At 44.5% G+C, this 21,614-nt stretch overlaps 1 protein-coding gene across 1 annotated transcript in view; it reads left to right on the forward strand.

Moving 5' to 3' along the window:
• Nucleotides 1-21,614, forward strand: part of GOLGB1 (golgin B1) — a 126,513-nt gene that overhangs the window by 52,611 nt on the left and 52,288 nt on the right. The window contains exons 9-10 of the mRNA XM_063926622.1: nucleotides 7,887-13,036; nucleotides 14,200-15,964. Coding sequence (XP_063782692.1) covers nucleotides 7,887-13,036; nucleotides 14,200-15,964 — 6,915 coding nt within the window. The remainder of the gene's footprint in view (nucleotides 1-7,886; nucleotides 13,037-14,199; nucleotides 15,965-21,614) is intronic.

The following is a 21,614-nucleotide window of genomic DNA, read 5'->3' on the forward strand; positions in this document are numbered from 1 at the left end:
TTTTGTTAGGTTTTTTATTTTCAGGGAGCTCTGCTGGCAACAGACTCCCTGCATCGTGGGACTGAGGGGAGAGAAGCAGCCCTACTCTCTGCAGATAGGTCCTGCTTCTTAGGCTACTGGACACCATTAGCTCCAGAGGGATCGTACACAGGATCTCGCCCTCGTTGTCCGATCCCGGAGCCGCGCCGCCGTCCCCCTCGCAGAGCCGGAAGACAGAAGCCGGGTGAGCATAAGAAGCAAGAAGACTTCAAAATCGGTGGCAGAAGACTCCAGTCTTCACTGAGGTAGCGCACAGCACTGCAGCTGTGCGCCATTGCTCCCACACACACCCACATACTCCGGTCACTGTAAGGGCGCGGGGGGGGGGGGGCACCCTGGGCAGCAATTAGGACCTCTTTGGCAAAAGTTTTGCATGTATACAGTTGGGCACTGTATATATGTATGAGCCCCCGCCAAAAATTGTACATTGAAGCGGGACAGAAGCCCGCCGCTGAGGGGACGGGGCTTCTTCCTCAGCACTCACCAGCGCCATTTTTCTCCACAGCTCCGCTGATAGGAAGCTCCCCAGGCTCTCCCCTGCAGATACACGGTAGAAGAGGGTAAAAAGAGAGGGGGGGGGGCACATAATTAGGCGCAAAAATCAATATAACAGCGGCTACTGGGTTAACATTAAGTTACTGTGTTATTCCTGGGTTATATAGCGCTGGGGTGTGTGCTGGCATACTCTCTCTCTGTCTCTCCAAAGGGCCTCGTGGGGGAACTGTCTTCAAAAAGAGCATTCCCTGTGTGTGTGTGGTGTGTCGGTACGCTTGTGTCGACATGTTTGACGAGGAAGGCTATGTGGAAACAGAGCGGGAGCAAATGAATGTGGTGTCTCCGCCGACGGCGCCGACACCTGATTGGATGGATATGTGGAAGGTTTTAAATTATAATGTTAATTCCTTGCATAAAAGGTTGGATAAAACTGAAGTCTCAGGACAGTCAGGGTCTCAGCCCGTGCCTGATCCTATGTCGCAGAGGCCGTCAGGGTCTCAGAAGCGCCCACTATCCCAAATTGTTGACACAGATACCGACATGGATTCTGACTCCAGTGTCGATTACGATGATGCAAAGTTACAGCCTAAATTGGCTAAATCCATCCGTTATATGATTATAGCAATTAAGGATGTGTTGCACATCACAGAGGAAACCCCAGTCCCTGACAAGAGGGTTCATATGTATGGGGGGAAAAAAGGCAGGTGGTGACCTTTCCCCCTTCACACGAGCTAAATGAGTTATGTGAAAAGGCTTGGGAATCTCCAGATAAAAAACTGCAGATTTCCAAACGGATGCTTATGGCGTATCCTTTCCCGCCAACGGACAGGTTACGCTGGGAATCCTCCCCTAGGGTGGACAAAGCTTTAACACGCTTATCCAAGAGGGTAGCCCTGCCGTCACAGGATACGGCCATCCTAAAAGATGCTGCTGATAGAAAGCAAGAGGGTACCCTGAAGTCCATTTATACACATTCAGGTACCTTAGTGAGGCCAGCGATCGCGTCGGCCTGGGTGTGTAGTGCTGTAGCAGCATGGACGGACACCCTGTCTGAGGAACTTGATACCTTAGACAAGGATACTATATTAATGACCCTGGGGCATATAATAGACGCTGTCCTATATATGAGAGATGCTCAAAGAGACATTAGTCTACTGGGCTCTAGAATAAATGCTATGTCGATTTCTGCCAGAAGGGTCCTGTGGACTCGGCAATGGACAGGTGATGCCGACTCAAAAAGGCACATGGAGGTTTTACCTTACAAGGGTGAGGAATTGTTTGGGGAGGGTCTCTCGGACCTGGTCTCCACAGCTACTGCTGGAAATTCAAATTTTTTGCCATATGTTTCCTCACAACCTAAGAGAGCACCGTATTACCAAATGCAGTCCTTTCGTTCACAAAAAGGCAAGAAAGTCCGAGGTGCGTCCTTTCTTGCCAGAGGCAGGGGCAGAGGAAGGAAGCTGCACAACGCAGCTAGTTCCCAGGAACAGAAGTCCTCCCCGGCTTCCACTAAATCCACCGCATGACGCTGGGGCTCCACAGGCGGAGCTAGGCCCGGTGGGGGCGCGTCTCCGAAATTTCAGCCACAAGTGGGTTCACTCCCAGTTGGATCCCTGGGCGATAGAGATTGTGTCTCAGGGATACAAGCTGGATACCTCAAATCGGCCCTGCCAGCTTCCCCCTTAGAGAGGGAAATAGTGTTAACTGCAATTCACAAATTGTATCTTCAACAGGTGGTGGTCAAGGTTCCCCTCCTTCAACAAGGAAAGGGTTGTTATTCGATCATGTTTGTGGTACCGAAACCGGACGGTTCGGTCAGACCCATATTAAATTTAAAATCCCTGAACATATATCTGAAAAGGTTCAAGTTCAAGATGGAATCGCTCAGAGCGGTCATCGCAAGCCTGGAAGGGGGGGATTTTATGGTGTCTCTGGACATAAAGGATGCATACCTTCATGTCCCCATTTATCCACCTCATCAGGCGTACCTCAGATTTGTGGTACAGGATTGTCCTTACCAATTTCAGACGTTGCCGTTGGGTCTCTCCACGGCACCGAGAATAATTAACAAGGTAATGGCGGAAATGATGGTACTCCTGCGGAAGCAAGGGGTCACAATTATCCCATACTTGGACGATCTCCTTGTAAAAGCGAGGTCAAGAGAGCAGTTGCTGAACAGCGTAGCACGCTCTCTGGAAGTGTTACGACAACACGGCTGGATTCTAAATATTCCAAAGTCGCAGTTGATTCCTACGACTCGTCTGCCTTTCCTGGGCATGATTCTGGACACAGACCAGAAGAGGGTCTATCTCCCGATGGAGAAGGCTCAGGAACTCATGACACTAGTCAGAAACCTCTTTAAAACCAAAACAGGTGTCGGTGCATCACTGCACGCGAGTCCTGGGAAAGATGGTGGCATCATACGAGGCCATTCCCTTCGGCAGGTTCCATGCGAGGACCAATGGGATCTACTGGACAAATGGTCCGGATCACATCTTCAGATGCATCGGTTAATCACCCTATCCCCCAGGGCCAGGGTGTCTCTCCTGTGGTGGCTGCAGAGTGCTCACCTTCTGGAGGGCCGCAGATTCAGCATTCAGGACTGGGTCCTGGTGACCACGGATGCAAGCCTCCGAGGGTGGGGGGCAGTCACACAGGGAAGAAATTTCCAAGGTCTGTGTTCAAGTCAGGAGACTTGCCTTCACATCAACATCCTGGAACTAAGGGCCATATACAACGCCCTACGTCAAGCGGAGTCCCTGCTTCGCGACCAACCGGTTCTGATTCAGTCAGACAACATCACCGCAGTGGCTCATGTAAACCGCCAAGGCGGCACAAGGAGCAGGGTGGCGATGGTAGAAGCCACCAGAATTCTTCGCTGGTCGGAGAATCACGTAAGCGCACTGTCAGCAGTGTTCATTCCGGGAGTGGACAACTGGGAAGCAGACTTCCTCAGCAGACACGACCTCCACCCGGGAGAGTGGGGACTTCATCAAGAAGTCTTCACGCAGATCGCAAGTCGGTGGGAACTGCCACAGGTGGACATGATGGCATCCCGCCTCAACAAAAAGCTACAGAGGTATTGCGCCAGGTCAAGAGACCCTCAGGCGATAGCTGTGGACGCACTGGTGACGCCGTGGGTGTTCCAGTCGGTCTATGTATTTCCTCCTCTTCCTCTCATACCCAAGGTACTGAGAATCGTAAGAAAAAGAGGAGTGAGAACAATACTCATTGTTCCGGATTGGCCAAGAAGGACTTGGTATCCAGATCTGCAAGAAATGCTCACAGAGGACCCGTGGCCTCTGCCTGTAAGACAGGACTTGTTGCAACAGGGGCCCTGTCTGTTCCAAGACTTACCGCGGCTGCGTTTGACGGCATGGCGGTTGAACGCCGGATCCTAGCAGAAAAAGGCATTCCGGATGAGGTCATTCCTACGCTGATAAAGGCTAGGAAGGACGTGACGGCTCAACATTATCACCGTATATGGCGAAAATATGTTGCTTGGTGTGAGGCCAGGAATGCCCCTACGGAGGAATTCCAGCTGGGCCGTTTCCTTCACTTCCTACAGTCGGGAGTAACTTTGGGCCTAAAATTGGGTTCCATTAAGGTCCAGATTTCGGCCCTATCCATTTTCTTTCAAAAAGAACTGGCTTCTCTGCCTGAAGTTCAGACGTTTGTAAAGGGAGTGCTGCATATTCAGCCCCCTTTTGTGCCTCCAGTGGCACCTTGGGATCTTAACGTGGTGTTGAGTTTCCTGAAATCACACTGGTGTGAACCACTCAAAACGGTGGAATTGAAATATCTCGCGTGGAAGGTGGTCATGCTACTAGCCTTGGCTTCGGCTAGGCGTGTGTCCGAATTGGCGGCTTTGTCACATAAAAGCCCTTATCTGGTTTTCCATGCGGATAGAGCAGAATTGCGGACCCGCCCACAATTTCTGCCAAAAGTGGTTTCATCTTTTCATATAAACCAACCTATTGTGGTGCCTGTGGCTACTACCGACTTGGAGGATTCCGAGTTACTGGATGTAGTCAGGGCTTTGAAGGTTTATGTAGCCAGAACGGCTAGGGTCAGGAAAACAGAATCTTTGTTTATCCTGTATGCTTCCAACAAGCTTGGGGCGCCTGCTTCAAAGCAGACTATTGCTCGCTGGATCTGTAACACGATTCAGCAGGCTCATTCGGCGGCTGGATTGCCGCTGCCTAAATCAGTTAAGGCCCATTCCACTAGGAAGGTGGGCTCTTCTTGGGCGGCTGCCCGAGGGGTCTCGGCATTACAGCTTTGCCGAGCGGCTACTTGGTCAGGGTCAAACACCTTTGCAAAGTTCTACAAGTTTGATACCCTGGCTGAGGAGGACCTCCTGTTTGCTCAATCGGTGCTGCAGAGTCATCCGCACTCTCCCGCCCGTTTGGGAGCTTTGGTATAATCCCCATGGTCCTTACATAGTCCCCAGCATCCACTAGGACGTTAGAGAAAATAAGATTTTACTTACCGGTAAATCTATTTCTCGTAGTCCGTAGTGGATGCTGGGCGCCCGTCCCAAGTGCGGACTTCTTCTGCAATGCTTGTATATAGTTATTGCTTAAATAAGGGTTATGTTATAGTTGCATCAGGGTTGATCTGATGCTCTGTTGTTGTTGTTGTTGTTGTTCATACTGTTGACTGGGTAAAGTTATCACAAGTTATACGGTGTGATTGGTGTGGCTGGTATGAGTCTTACCCTGGATTCCAAAATCCTTTCCTTGCACTGTCAGCTCTTCCGGGCACAGTTTCTCTAACGGAGGTCTGGAGGAGGGACATAGAGGGAGGAGCCAGAGCACACCAGAATCTAAATTCTTTCTTAAAGTGCCCATGTCTCCTGCGGAGCCCGTCTATTCCCCATGGTCCTTACTGAGTCCCCAGCATCCACTACGGACTACGAGAAATAGATTTACCGGTAAGTAAAATCTTATTTTCACAGCTTTAAGCTAGCCTTATCGAGGGTCTCTTCACCAGTCCTCCCTCATTTGAGGCGGCTTGGGAGAAGGATCTACAAGGTCCGATTCCTGATCTAGACTGGGGGATGATATTTCGTAATACCCAAACAAGCTCTCTGTGCTTGGCTACATTAGAGACTCTCTATAAGATTATTTACCGATGGTATAGGGTTCCAGTGGTATTACACAAAATGTTCCCTGCAATACCCAACACTTTCTGGAGATGCAAGTCGAATGTAGGTAGCTTTCTACGTATATGGTGGGAATGCCCGGCGCTCACTATCTTTTGGGCTGATATATTTAAATGTACTCAAGCAATATTGAAAGGCGATATACCCAAAGATCCAGGATTCTGGTTACTAAATATTACCACTGCAGACGCTAAGACGTATAAACATTCGACACTCAGACATCTCAATAATGCAGCCAAAGCGGTCATTCCCACGCTGTGGAGATCAACAAGGGCCCCTTCAATAAGGGATTGGTTTAGGAGGGTGGACTATTATATGGAGATAGAGGATATTATTACGTTTACAAAGGGCAATGTTTCTGAATTTTTGGCAATATGGTCCCCTTGGCTGGAATTCAAAAGTACTTTGTTATACCAGCACTATTTTGCTGGCGATCGCTCTTCTACTCCATCTGGTAGTTGACCTTATAATTCCTATGCGACCCAGTTTGCTGATGCTGATATGGCTAATCTTCCCTGATTCTGTTATATTTGTCTTTCGGACTTCCCGGTTCTCAGGTCTCCTTACTTTCCCCCCTCTTCCCCCTTCCTTCTCGCTATCCTCGTTCATTCCTCTTTCTCCCATACTGGACCTCGTTCCAGTGTATTCTTTTCTTTCTATTATTCTCACTATTACCGTTTTCTACTATTTTAAACAAAATTGCACACACATTCGGTTTAATGTCTATTGTCAATTTTATTATTGTACATGATTATTCTTTAATGAACCGAGTTTAATAAAAACAGTTTATACAAAAAAAAGAAATGCTACTTAATAAAATTAAAAAATCTAAATAAAAAAATAGTTTAAATTGCTGAAATTGCAATATAGCCTAAGATGCTCAGTTGACCTAAGCATTTTAGGCACGTTTTTTTTTTTTTTTTTAATTGAGTGCTTAAATGGCTGAATGTGACAAATGATTAAACGAAATGCACTTTCATGCTACATTTTCAGTGCCTGTTGACACCATATGCAAAGAAATTTACTTAACATCTGAACCTAACTACACGCTCTTCGATATGTTTGGTCATGCCAATAATTGGAGTGATTTTTCGGCAAGTAGAAGGATCCGATATTAGCAGCACAAAGTGATTTTTTTTTTTTTATGTTACCGCTTTTCTGCCACACCACACTACATTTGCATATGTTCGCCCACAAGGAGGATGAGGTAATCCGGATAAACCGTAGGAAATGTGGGCAGTTTTTCGAGAATGTCACACACAGCACCATATTGTCTTTCAAGACTGGACCGATGTGATAAATGAAGCCAAGCGCCTCTGGACTTATTTAGACTGTTTTATCATTATTTTCCCACAAAACGCCCATGCCTACACACTATGCAATAAATCAGGCAGATTAACCAATTATTGGCAAATCTGCCCAATAATTGTATACTGTATAGATAGCTTAACAGGCTTGTATAAGTGTATAAATTGTAGCATACTAAAGAGCTATCATACTATAAATATATCTAATCTTAATACACAATTGCAGAGTTTAGTAATATTTAATTTTACACAGGACATTAGGAAATAATCATTTGCTAATATAAACTGAGACTAACTATACATATCAGCATTCGGTCACTGATGTGATCTTCTTGATATGGGCTCTGCCATATTCCAGCATATGGGGGGTAATTCCGAGTTGATCGCAGCAGGAACTTTGTTAGCAGTTGGGCAAAACCATGTGCACTGCAGGGCAGATATAACATGTGCAGAGAGAGTTAGATTTGGGTGTGGTGTGTTCAATCTGCAATCTAAATTGAAGTGTAAAAATAAAGCAGCCAGTATTTACCCTGCACAGAAACAAAATAACCCACCCAAATCTAACTTTCTCTGCACATGTGATATCTGCCTCCCCTGCAGTGCACATGGTTTTGCCCAACTGCTAACAAAGTTCCTCCTGCGATCAACTCAGAATTACCCCCATTATCCTCTGTTGCATGCATAATTGCAATATATTATCCTGGTATAATTAGTTAAAACCCAGTTATTCAATTTGTACAAGAATTCATGTGTTAGTCTGTATCTGGGAGTTTTTAGTGTAGATGTTTTTGATTTGCTGCATTAACATAAAATGTAAACTATGATTTGTCAAACATTCATTTTTACGTCCCAATGATTGCCAACCTGCTCTCTTTTAGACACTGCAGTCCACGCTGTTGAATGTGCAAACACATTCACTGTCTCAGGAGATTGTTCTTGATTTTGCTGTAGAAGAAGTGAAAGAAAAACAACTGTCTCTCCTCATGATGGATCTAATGGATACACAAGAAGAAGTAAACAAGCTAAAAGGACAACTTACAGTGGAAGGGGCTCCAAACCAATATACACCATTTGAGCAAATACTAGAAGAGCCTGTTAGTGAAATACAGGATCATGACACTTCTGAGACCAAAAGTAATGCATCATTATTGACATTGAATAAGGAGAATGTTGAGGATCAAGGAGATTCTGAGGTGTTGTCAATGAAAGAATTGGTGACAGATCTTCAAAATCAACTAGGGGTTGTAACTTCTGAGAAAGAGGCGATAGCCTTAAAGCTTCAGACTCTGGAAAAAGAACAGACTAGTGCAGATGAGCTGCCCCTGATTGGGAGTGATTTTGCAGAGATAGAAAAGCAACAGTTTACCAACTATGAAAGTCAGAATATACTTGTAGAACAAATAAATAGTTTGGAGAATGAGTCAAAGTGTAAAGACTCAAAAATAAGTGCTTTGCAAAAAGATTTAGATAATCTGAATTTGGTACTATCTGAGCTAAATGCTCTTTCAAAATCACAGGAAACCCAGTTGGAAGATCAAGAGAGGCACGTCAAAAGCCTAAAGGAAATGCTTGACGTAAGTCAAAACAAAGAAGAGCGACTTTCCGAGGCACTTGCTACTAACGAGCGCCAAACAGTCTCTCTTCAAGAGCTGCTTTCTCAGAAGTCTACAGAGATGCAAAGCCTACAGCAATGTTTAGCTGAGAAGGACCAGCAGGTCGCAGAGATTAGCCATAGCCTATTTGATAAGGTGGTCCTACTAAATGAAGACAAACATTCCATGAGAAAAGAGATCAAGGCACTAAAAGAACAGTTGAGTTCAGCCATCAGTGAACAAAGTGGGACATTGGATGAATCACTAGAGATATTAAAGATTGAAAATATAGAGATTCGTCTACAATTGGAAAAGACTAGTGAAGAAAAATCTCAAGTTCAAGAGATGCTTGAATCTGTTCAAAGAGAGCTTGGTGAGCTGAATAGTCAGTTGGAAATGGTAACTTCCAATTATGTGCAAAGCCAAGAAATTGTTAAATCTGTTCAGGAGGAGCAAGAAATGTTGAAAATCCAACTACAAGATCAAAAACTTGAGCTTCTGCTGAAACAGAAGGAACACGATGAGCTGCAGACCCAGCTAGAATCCCAGAGCCATGACTTTGTACAGCAGTTGCAACTTTTGGCAGAGAAACATCAGAGTAGCCTGGATGCCATTGATTGTTTGCAAGGAGAGAAGAGTGCATTAGAGCATCAGCTGCACTCTTTCAAAAGTATACCACAACAAATTGACATTGACTCAGGTTTAAATGAGAAAGAGGACATGCAGACTCAGCTAGAGTCTTACAGAAAAGATATTGAGCAGCTAAAGAGAAAATTACAGGCGTCACTAGTCAGCAGAAAGGAACTCGCCAAGAAAGTGTCTATACTGGAGCAACGTATGGCAAAAAATACAGAAGAACATGAGAAGGAGTGCTGGATTGGGAGTGCTGAGCTTGAAGATAAATCATGTGTGCAGGAGGTATCTGAGCAAAACATACAAGAAGAGGTACTGAAAGACAAACTGACTGAAAAGGAATTTGCATTGGAAAATGTCCTGAGTGTACTAGCTGAAAAAACTGCAGCTAAAGAACAGCTTCAGACTTTGATTGAAGAATTAACAGTAGAACTAAGTGACAAGTCAAAACAGATTGAGTCATTAAACAAAGAGCACATACAAAGATTCGCAGCAGAACCTGAAAGGTCAGATCCTATGGGCATGAATTCTGAAGATCAAGATGCAAAACTTAAACTGAAGAACAGAATAACTGAGCTTGAACATGACAAAGAAAACCTGCAGAAGAAAGTTCAAGAGGCATTGAACTCTCGCAGAGATACTATTAAAAAAGCCCAAGAGAAAGATCGTCATCATCGTGAGCAGCTAAAGCAGCAGAAAGAAGAATTTAACCTCTTACAAGAAAAGTACAACACATTACAGAAGAATCAAATGTCACCTCACGATCAAGAGAGACTTCTTGAAGAAAGAGGGACACAGACAAGGAGGCACCATCAATCAGGAAAGCCAGATGATGCTTTGCCTAATATATCAGAGGGACTGAATTCAGGACTTGCCTCTCATGGGAACACAGAAGAATCACATTGGGGAAAGGACTGGGTAGAGTTTTCGCCTGCAGATGTGGTAGACTCACTTGTTGACAAGTCATCTTCTTCAGATATGACCTTGAAGAGCTACCAGAAGCAGTTGGATCTTTTTCAAACCCTGAGAAATGAACTGGAGTTAAAAACCTTGCACCTAGAAGAGAAGCTTAATAAAAGTTTGAAAGAGGTTTCGCATCTACAAGATACAGTAGATGATTTGTCTAGACAGTTAAATAATGAGCGAGAAAAATGTCAGGATTTTGAAGCACAAGCTTGTACTCTGAAAATAGAGCTGGAAGGTAGCAAAGCAGAAATTTCTTCGCTACATGAATTTACAAAAAGGAATATAAAAGAAGAGTTAACTAGTAAGACAGAGGAGGTTGGACATCTTCAGCAGGAGTTGGAAGAACAACATTTAGCTCTTCAGAATGCTAATAGATTATTGGTAGAGAAAGATGATTTAATCTTGTCTCTGAAAACTCAGCTAGAATATCAAGCTAAAGAATATGAGGAACAGCATAGAAAGCTTGAAGTACAGGTCCTTGAAGTACAACAAAAGCATGATCAAGATGTAGAGGAATCAAAGGGCAAGCAGTCGCTTCAGAGAAAGCTTCAGGCTGCACTGATCTCCCGAAAAGAAGCGCTAAAAGAAAGTAAGGCATTGAAAAGTGAGCTGGATGCTGTGAAGAATCATAAGGAGGAACTGTCCAACAGAGTGCAAATAGCAGAGGGTTCAGTTAACCAACTGAGTGCTGAAAGAGACACCCTAGTTAAATCATTGTCTGCCCATAAAGAAGAACGTGACAAATTAATTATAGAAGTTGACAAATGCTTATTGGAAAACCAGAATTTGGAAGCTTCATGTGAAAGCTTGAAGCTAGCTTTGGCGGGCATCACACTAGAAAAAGAGGAATTAAAAAAAGAATTGGAATATTTGGGAATATCCCAAAACTCACAGACATCAGAGTGGAAGGAAAAGCTGTCTGACTTGCAGAAAGAATATGAGACACTATTGCAGTCCTATGAGAATGTGAGTAATGAAACTGATAGGATGAAGCGTGCTGTAGAAACCGTGAGACAGGAGAAGCAAGATGTCTTTAGTAAGATGAAAAGTGTGGAAGCTGAAAAGAAAGAAGTAGAGAAGCAATTGGAAGAGGCAGAACAGGAGATTGAAGGTATGAAGGAAAAGATGAGGAAGTTTGCCAAATCAAAGCAGCAAAAAATACTTGAGCTGGAAGAGGAAAATGACAGATTACGGGGAGAGTTGCAGCCAACAACCAGGGAACAAATGTATGATGCAGCTCAGGTAGAAAGTGCCAGGCTGAAAGAAGAGTTAGAGAAAGTCCGCTCAGAATATGATAATCTGCTCTTGCAGCTGGAAGTGGTCAAGTCTGAAAAGAATGATCAAGCTCAAGAAATCGAAACTTTAAAGCTCCAGTTACACAGTGCTAAATTGGATTTGCAAAAGATCCAGGAAGAGTATAGATCAGAACTACAAAAGGAAGTGATTGGAAAACATGAAGCTGTTCAGGTAGATTATCCTCCACCCAAAGAAAGTGAAGAGCTAAATGGAGAAAGTCAGACTTCACTACAGCTTGTCCCAGAGAATAAAGGAAACCAACAGAAAGAGAGCCTAGAAAAGATTTCACAGCTTGAAGAATTTATCATAAAACTAGAAAACAATACAAAGACAAAGGAACATGAAATTGAGCGCATGAATGAAGAGATCAGTCTTTATATGAAGGATAAGCTACTGTTGGAGACTCAACTGACAAGTACTCAAGATGATGTTCAGAAACTGGAGAAAGATATTGCAGATTTGGAAAAAAAATTTCAAGTAGTTGTTAATGACTTGGCTATAGAAAACCGACTGAAACAAGCCATTGAGCTGGAGAAAGATGAACTGGAAGAGCGGCTGATGAACCAGATGGCAGAGCTTAATGGAAGCATTGGAAACTTCCAGCAAGATGCAATTGACTTGCAGATAAAAAATGACAGTTTGCAGCGAGAGCTAGAGTTCCTTCAACTCCAATTGGAGGAGGAAAGACGACAGCTGGAAAGACAAACAGCTGAAGTACTGTCAGAGGTACAGAAAGAATACCTGGAAAAGTTGAAATCTGTGCATCAGGGTGAAAAGGGTAGGAAAACCCAGTCGAAGGAGCTTCGAGAGTTACTCAAAGAGAAGCAGCAAGAGGTTCGACACCTACAGAAAGATTGTATTCAGTACCAAGAGACTATTAGTGGGCTGGAAAGAACTATTAAAGCCCTAGAATTTGTGCACAATGAGTGTGAGAAAGAAAAGGTGGCCTCTGTCGATATGGTAGCTAAAGCCGTGGCAAATACAGATAAAGCACAGGCTGATCTAACAGCTCTTCGTGTGCTGCTTGATGACACTCATAGTGAGGCTGCAAGAGTCTTGGCTGAAAACACGAAGCTGAAGGATGAAATGCGGTCAATAATGGACAATGCAACATTAATGTTGAAAAAGAAAGATGAGGCTATGGAACAGAGACTTGAACAGGAGAGAGACAAACATGTGAAACAAATGGAGAATTTCCAGGAGAAGATACTTTTGCTTCAACAAGAAAAAGAAAAGCTTGAGGGATCTATTGTCAACTTACAGAGCTCTTTGGATGAAAAGAACCAGGAACTAAAGGATCTACAGGGCAACTTAAATCAAAATATAGCTAACTTGGCCGCGTTCACCCGTAGTATGTGCTCTTTACAAAATGACAGAGACCGTGTTATTGATGAGTCCAAAAAGTGGAGCAAGAAATACTCCGACACTATGCAGAAAAAGGACATTGAGATTAGTGATAAGGAGAAAGCATGTGTGGAGCTTAGAAATGAGATGCTGAACATCACATCACAAATTGAACAACTAAAGATTGAAGTGACCAGGTAAGTGGGCCAGATAAACACACACAATCTACCAATATGTGTAGATGTTGAATCAGTTTTTAAAAAAAAATGTCCTCTTACAATGATACCTGGTATATGGGAGCTAGACGGTGGTAGCTTACCCGCTTAAAGCTGCACACCGCCGGAGGCCTCGTTGGTGGATCCCGTAGTACGGTTAAACTGGCTGAATTGTCTTTCCTCCACTTGTGGTGTGCAACGCCGGAGGTCCCGTGATGAGATTGAGCCGGCTGGAGTGTCTCTCTTACCCGGGGCCTCGGCCGCTGGCACCTGGTGACTGTGAAGTGGAATCACAAGCAGACGCTGGGAGCAGGGAGAGAGCCGAGTGGCTGACAGACTTCTGCAGACGTGGTGTGAAAGGGCTACACTTGACCCGCTTTTCTCAGCCTCTGTATTATGGCTGTTTCTTTAGAAGTAAAGCCCTTACGTGTTTCTGACTATTTAACCTCTCTTGGGGTCATTAGTCAGGTAATTAATTAATAAAGTCCATCGTTCCATCAGCTGTTAAATCTAGTAATCTAGTAGTACCACGATTGACTCACAAAGTTAAGATACATTTATATGTAACACAAACGTGTTTCCTTGTCCAGTCTCTCACATGGACTATAATCAAAGTATGAACATGAATAAAAGTAAATATACAAACAAAAATACACAATATCTAACAGATAATTATAAATTATAAATTTAAAATACAATCTGCTATTTATATAATAGCACTAAGATTCTGCTTTAAATAAAATAAAAATCTGATATTTTATGCATTCCCACCTAACAAAACATAAAGTTTAGTGCAGGATGTAAGTGTGTATATTCATATCACTAAGAACACACGAACACACACACACACACACACACACACACACACACTGGTAGTATCAACCTTTTATCAAAATAATGATCCATCATAATGTCCATAGAACATTATAATCCCGATATTGGCTATTCAGGCATTATCTATTCTCTGAGTACAAGGAGAACATCAAGGGAGAAGAACAAAAGATCATAGGTGTTCCTAACCTATAAAGCTGTCCTAAAGAGTAATAGGATATGTCCAAATCTGATAATCAAGTGAAAGGCACGAGAATGCAACAGTTTTAAGTCTCCTTTTCATTTGATTCTAATAATGTCCTTTTTATTATCAGACTTCAGTCAGAGAATAAGGAACTGATTGCAACTGGGAAGAGTGAGACAGAGGTTCTGCTTAAGGTGCGAGATTCCCTGTTGGAAGAGAAAGCGATACTTTCTTCCTGTCTGGAGAAAGAGCAGAATATGCATAGTGCCTGCCAAGAAGAGCTGAAACTGCGTAGTGAGGAAGCAAATGATAGGCTGAACTTGCTTGAAGCCACAAAGAGAGAACTGAAGGAGACCCAATCTGAAAGGGAGAATCTGCTGGGAGCAATGAAAAGATTAGAGGCAGAGGTCCAAGAGTGGAAATTGCTAAATGAGCAGATCCAAAGTGACTTGCAGGCTTCCAAATCTCTTGTAAACCAGCTGCACAAAGAGTTGGAGCAGAAAGAGCAACATGTGGTGCAGTTGCTAAGCACTCGTGATGAAGCTGTGAGTACAGCTGTTGGGGAACTGCATGATCTGCATGCAGTTGAGTTCAAGGCACTAAAAGAGAGACTTGAAGAGGCTGAACAGGAGAGAAGAACAATGAAAGAAAAGATGGATAAATTAAAAACATTGTTAAAAGCCACCAAGGAAGAGGCTGACCAAAGCAAGGCTCAGCTAGATGCATTCACAAAGTCCATGTGCTCGCTGCAGGAGGAGAGAGAAAGTGTGCTGAGTGACTACCAAAAGCTGGAGCAGCGGCATCTCGATGCAATTCTTGGCAAGGATGGGTTAATACAGGAAGCAGCAGCAGAGAGCAACAAGCTACGTGAGGAGTTAAGATTCCTTCATAGCCGCACTGATGACTTAAATGCACAGAATGCTAAATTGAATGCTCAGTTAACTCGGTACCGGGAAGACTTGAAAGAGCTCATCTCATTGAAAGATTCACAACTAAAACCGCTCCTGGGGGAAAAGTTACAGGAGATTGAAAAGTTAAGACAAGAACAATTTAACCAAGAGCAGCTGCTGAATCATGAGAAAGGCCAAAGAGAGATCCTGCAGCAGGAGCTAGATGAAACAAAGAAAGAAAAACAAGGACTACAGGTGGAGGTTGATAGCCTGAAGCTCTGTGTATCTCAACTACAAGCTGAGAATGAGACTCAAGCAAACCAGCTTGGACAGGAGGAACAAGCAATACAAGTGCTGAGAGATGAGCTATCACAGACACAGAAGGAATTGACACATGTTAAAGAAGAAACCTCCCGCATTCAAGTAGAGGCCAAACAGCAAGTGCAGTCTGCAGAAGATGAAATGAATAAGAAGATGAGGAGCATACAGCATGATACTGGGATATTGCGTAATGAGGCCGAGACAGCTGAAGAAAGGGTAGCAGAGCTTGCAAGGGATCTATTGGAAGCAGAGCAGCGGCTGCTAAATGCAGGAGAGGAGAACTCCACTCTTAAGGCCCAGCTTCAGGCCTTTGGAGGGTCAATGAGATCTTTGCAGGACAGTCATGACTTGTCTCAAGAAGAAATACAGAGATTACAGGAGCAGCTAAAGGGAGTCTCTGCCCTGAATATGGAGCTTAGCACAGTACAAACAGAAAGGGATAGTCTCAAAATCATGCTGTCAGAGAGCAGGGAACAGCAGCACAAGATAGAACTGCAGGTAAAAGAACTTACTTTGAGTTTGCAATCACGGGAAGATGAGTTTAACAGAATGGCCTCTGATCTTCAAGTTTCGCATCAAGAGCTTCAAAATAGGTCCAAAGCCATGGGCAGTCTGCAGGACAACTTTAAGGCGCCACGCAGGGAAGAGGAAATAACTTTGCAGAGCTCTTACCAAAGAGATAAGGTATAGTAACTAGCAGTCACAACTTTACCGTTTTTAAATTAGTAAATACAAAATTGGACTTTATATTATACTAGCGTTTGCCTGTGGCTTCACTCGCATGGCTGTCTCATTGCTCAGCAGAACTAATTTTACAAAGACAGTAGTGCCATCTAATATTGGGATGTATATTTTATATTCTACACAGTGATCACAAAATTTCTTTGTAAACAATATTTGCAGTTTTTCCTCCAGGGATTAACACAAAAAGATGCTTGAGGCTACTAACTCGTGAGCAAACCACGTAAAGCTGCCCAATGGGAGAAGCAGCTGGTACAGAAATCAATGCCTGCAGCCCTGAGCATTTGCCTTTGCAACTTGATTGTCATAGCAAAGCAGACACTTACAGGAAACTGCAGGCCCTTTAATTGAAAAGGAAAATTGCTGGGGATAAGGGATTTACATGGTATAAACACAGTCTCACCTGCGCCACATACTGTTAGAATCGCTGCCTTTATTAGGTTTCTCTGCCGAGCAGTCACTTTAACATTTTATTTGGGTTGGGTACAGGATCCCGGCGGTCAGAATACAGACGCCGGGATCCCAATCGCCAGAATGCCAGCAGAGGGGCAAGCGCAACGAAGCCCGTTGCAGGCTTGCTGCACTCGTCACGCTGTGGGATCGGTGGCTCGCTGCGCTTGCCACAAGTTCTATTCCCACTCCATGGGTGTCGTGGACACCCAGGAGAGGGAATAGCTGTGGTGGCGCTGCCGGTATTCTGGCGGTCGGGATCCTGACTACATTTTTTCTATGTATCTGGTTTTTCCTTTATAGCTTCTGTCCATGATGTTACATTGAGATCATACATACCTCAATTTCTTTCTAGGTCACTAAGCTATACAATAGTGAAAACACAACCCAAATTCATCTTGTAGTGTTTGTGTGATGCCAGAACAAACAAATATACAAAAAAAAACCATAATCTCCATACTTCATAATCAGTCCCTAGAAGTATATGTCTAAAAAAAAAAATTCTTTGTACGGACACAGCCATTACAGTTTTGTTATATGTATACAGTAGATTACACACTAATTGGTGGTCAGAAGATTTGTCATGCAGCTCTTTACTTATAGACTGTGCCATTTTTGTTTTTAAAGTTAATGGTGAGTATTTTGTGAACGTGTTATTTCTTTTTCATCCACTAGGGGTCACTGGAGTACTCTTGGGATATGGACGGTTTCCGTAGGAACAGGGCACTGAATATTTAAATTTAGAACACTCCACCCCTCCATATCCCCGAGTACCTCAGTGTTTTTTCTGTGCTCGAAGTAGCAACAGGTCATTGTGGCTGGGTCCACGATTCTTTTGAATAATTTTAGTTTTAAGCTTTTCTTTTTTCATACACATCCCTTTCCCCCTTCCAAAAGGCAGGGTCAGGGATAGTGCAAGCTGCTAATAGCAGCTGTGGCGTGTCGGTCCTCACTGAATGAGCACCCTCACAGCCACACAGATCCTCCTGCACAGGCTGGCCGGCGCTTGCAGAGAAGCCCCATCGGAGCCTCACCAGAAGCAGCAGGAGTCACGGTATGTTGAACGGGGCGGTCAGCTCCCGCTGCCGCCCCGCTGTGTGGGGACATTGTTACTGACGCCGGATCCCTCTGCAGACGCCCGCCGCCGGCTCCGGACGCCGCCGCTGCTCCGGCCCCCACCACTGCACGGCCGCTGCTCACAGCGCTTCAAGACGCGCTTCCCGCTCTCAGTTCCTGCGCATCCCGCTACCCGGCTCCCGCTGGCGGCCCCACACGCTGCGCTGCCCGCCCGCTCTGCTTTCGAAACGGAGCATGTAGGGGGGAGGGGGGGCATTACAGCACGGTGATTATGTAACAGCAGGGTTATTTACACAGAGGGGGCAATACAGCGGCATGAGAGGGTAAACCTGCAGCAACAGCAGTATGCTAGGCTGCAGGGTGATTTACACAGGATTTCATATAAATGGCACTTTAACCTGCACTGTGATTATATGTGTGAGCATGGCAGCCATTGTTAACCATGCTTCCTGTGTCTTCCTGCTGTGATTCCAGAACGTTCCAGTACTACATCTCTACTCCACCGGAGGCGCAGGGGTGTTAGTGGGAATTTGGGATCACATTTCATAGTACTGGCCACATGTACTGCACTTGGCCAGATATATATATAGAGACACCTTAGTACAGATGTAGCCACCTTTATCTTGAGTGGCTGAGGCGTTTGTCCCGTTCGAGCATACGCAGCGTATTGGGGCGTAGCGAGGCGCGCCTAGTCACAGAGAGGCTATCTAATCGCACGGAGACAGACATTTGACGTTTGGCGTTACCTGTACGTGTAATACCTGCGATCATCCACCAGATGTCTCTTTTTACAATCACCACTACGCATGCGTGTGGGCTCCCGTAAAATATAATACTGAAATACGTACAGTACTGTATAGTAAGGACTACTTTACTAGTGCGTCTCGTTACCCTGCATCCCGCAGCCAAAGCAACCTAAAACCAGTAGTGTACACTGACGCAAATGGACGTGTTAGAAGTTCACTATTGCCTAATGATATTAGGAATATTGTACAGTATGTTAGCATCCTAATCCCGTAGCCATTTGTCTTAATCAAAACTAATGGATTTATTAATCTGTCTGCGGCGAAGTGGTGAAGTGTTCCGCTTCCTGCAGTATACTCAGAGTCCCGTGTTCGATTCCTAAAGTACAGTACGAACGCATGTTAGTTTTTTCCAGACACTTTATAATTTTTTTTAATCACATAAACCAGGGCAAAGCTGCAGCAGATGTACTGTTAAGGTTCTATGCACCATACGGTACACATACAATTCTGTAGCAGGGCAGACTCAATTGAAATGGCTACTGCCTGTGACTCCATGGAGGCTCTCGGCTATGGAGCGAGTGATGACATAGATTTTGCGGACAACGGGGCAGTGCTGAAGGTGCGTCACAATCCCCTCGCTAAAATACATAGGGGCGATAGGAATAAGTGAGGTCTATGCACATTACGGTACACCGGACTTGATCGCATACAGTAGCACACTGTCAAAATGGCCGTCGCCCCTGAACCCCCACTACGTGGCAGCCAGCGCTCGGAGATGGAGTGAGAGATAGCAGTAGTCTTGAAGGCTACGGGGCAATGCTGAAGAAGCATCTCAATCCCCTCGCCAAAGCGATAGGGATAAGCGAGGTCTATCATTATGGTACACCGGACTTGATCGCATAGCACACTGTCAAAATGGCCGTCGCCCTTGAACCCCCACAGCCGGAATTCGACCGCAATTGCATATACCATGTGACATAAGCTTGTGTACAGTATCTGTCATGAGGTGTTTTTTTCACTGACACTGTTATTTTTTTTCTATTGTAATATACAGAGGCGGCAAACTAGCCAAACAGGAATAATAAGCTTCTGCTGAATAAAATGAGATGCTACAGTACATGCCTATATTCTGTGTGTGACTGCGGCTCTATGAAATGAAATCTGAAAATGTAAATATGAAATGCATTACTAATGTGCAGCATTATGTGTATAAGGTGTGCTACAATATTTTCTGGCGTAACATAAGGAGGGGACTTAGGGGACTCGGACGCTCATATAATTGCATTTCAAAGCCACGGTATTTCCCATCTTCTCCCCCTACCCCCATCGCCCTTCCCCCCTGGTAGCCTGCACAGATCATGCAGTGGACAGGGAGGGAAATCAGGTCCTGTGCAATACACAAACGCTGAAAATCTACAGTACTGTTTTGCTCACTCAGAATATACTCATTTCTACTCATTGCCGCTGGGTAGTGGCATTTAGCGTAAAGAATCGCTCCTGCAGATCTACTCTGATTTATGTGAAACTTGTGTGCATCCTTCCATTGGATGTACAGTATTACAGACAAAAAAAAATATTAAAGTGAATGTCACGGGAACACATAAACTAAAAAAAAAGGCTGGCACTTCCTTCCCATTGGTGATGGTTTATGCCGTAGGGGACTCGGACGCTCATATAATTGCATTTCGAAGCCACGGTATTTCCCATCGTCTCCCCCTACCCCCATCGCCCTTCCTCCCTGGGAGCCTGCACAGATCATGCAGTGGACAGGGAGGGAAATCAGGTCCTGTCCAATACACAAACGCTGAAAATCTACAGTACTGTTTTGCTCAACTCATTGCCGCTGTGTAGTTGCATTTAGCGTAAAGAATCGCTCCTGCAGATGTACTCTGATTTATATGTTACTTGTGTGCACCCTTCCATTGACTGTCTTACAATGAAAATAACATAATACAGTATATTATTACAATATAAAAAAAAAAAACATCCGGTCTCGAACCCTGGACCCCCAGCGTGGGAGGTGGGAGCCTTCATCGCTAGCCCACGACGCCCGATGAGGATTCCCAATTTCATGTGTGAAAGTACAGCAAACAGCGCCCTGCCCCCTCCCCATTGGTGTTGGTTTATGCCTTAGGGGACTCGGACGCTCGCATTTGTAAAGCACGGTATTTCCCATCGTCTCCCGCTAGCCCATACCCATTATGCCTTAGGGTACTCAGACGCTCATTTACTGTACATGTATTTTAAAAGCACGGTGTTTATACATTGTATTGTGTGTTTATACTTTGTATTGTACATTCTTCCTTTTACACAATTACTGTAGTTGCGTCTCCATACAGTAGGTCACCATCTTTTTCCACCGCCTCCCGTTACGCCTACAGTATTGACATTACAGTCGTCACTGACCAATTGCCAGAGCTGTAGATCAATCCGCCGCTATACTGTACGATCGAAAGTACTGGATTAGTGGAGCATTAGCCACCCAGTGGTGGAGATGTGTAATGCATGCTGAGTATCTAGATCGCCTCAACGCGTCTGCCTGCGATTAAACTCAGCTATCGCCCTAGCGTGACTAAACGGCCGTCTAGCTGGAGAATCGGTCAAGATGAAGGTGGCTACGTCTGTACTATTTTACTGAGTCGTGCAAGTGTCTGTTTTGGTGTATTGTATTGTCTGTCGCCATAATGAGTAAGGCACCAGCAAAAACTAAAAAGCATAATCGCAAAGTCTGTGGCAGTGTGTTACCGGATGGATCTACCACATGTACGGTATGTTTTGTGGATTCGGTTCCGAATAAAAATTCTGCTCCGGTTTTAAAGCCAATTTCCTCCCCGGACCCTCCTTGGGAAATGCTAGCCAATGTACTGGCTGGGTTGCAATCAGAATTGACCGCCGCTCGACAGGAGCGGGAAACTGCAAGATCTGAGTCTAGGGTGAGACCGCCAGAACTACCGGAGGTGTCTCAGCCTTGCGAAAGATCCAAATCCATTTTGGGTAGACGGGATAAATTTCATATGTCTTATGATTTACCAGTTTCTGCTATGTTGCATTCTGACGATTCCATGCCAGACCTCACGGCACAGGATGAGGGTGAGGAGGGCGAAGTGGAGTCAGATAGTGAGGATTTTAACAGCTCAGGTATTGATAATCTCATCAGAGCGGTGCGTCAGTCTCTGAAGTTTACAGAAACTGAGGAGCCTCTCACAAATGATCAGGTCGTATTTACTAAACGACAAAGAACTCCAATAAGTTTTCCTGTGTCGGAGTCTCTTAATAAGATGTTAGTAGAAACACGACAGACTCCAGATAAACGGTTTTCT

The sequence above is a fragment of the Pseudophryne corroboree genome, chromosome 6, assembly GCF_028390025.1.
Source record: "Pseudophryne corroboree isolate aPseCor3 chromosome 6, aPseCor3.hap2, whole genome shotgun sequence".
Taxonomy (NCBI): Eukaryota; Metazoa; Chordata; class Amphibia; order Anura; family Myobatrachidae; genus Pseudophryne; species Pseudophryne corroboree.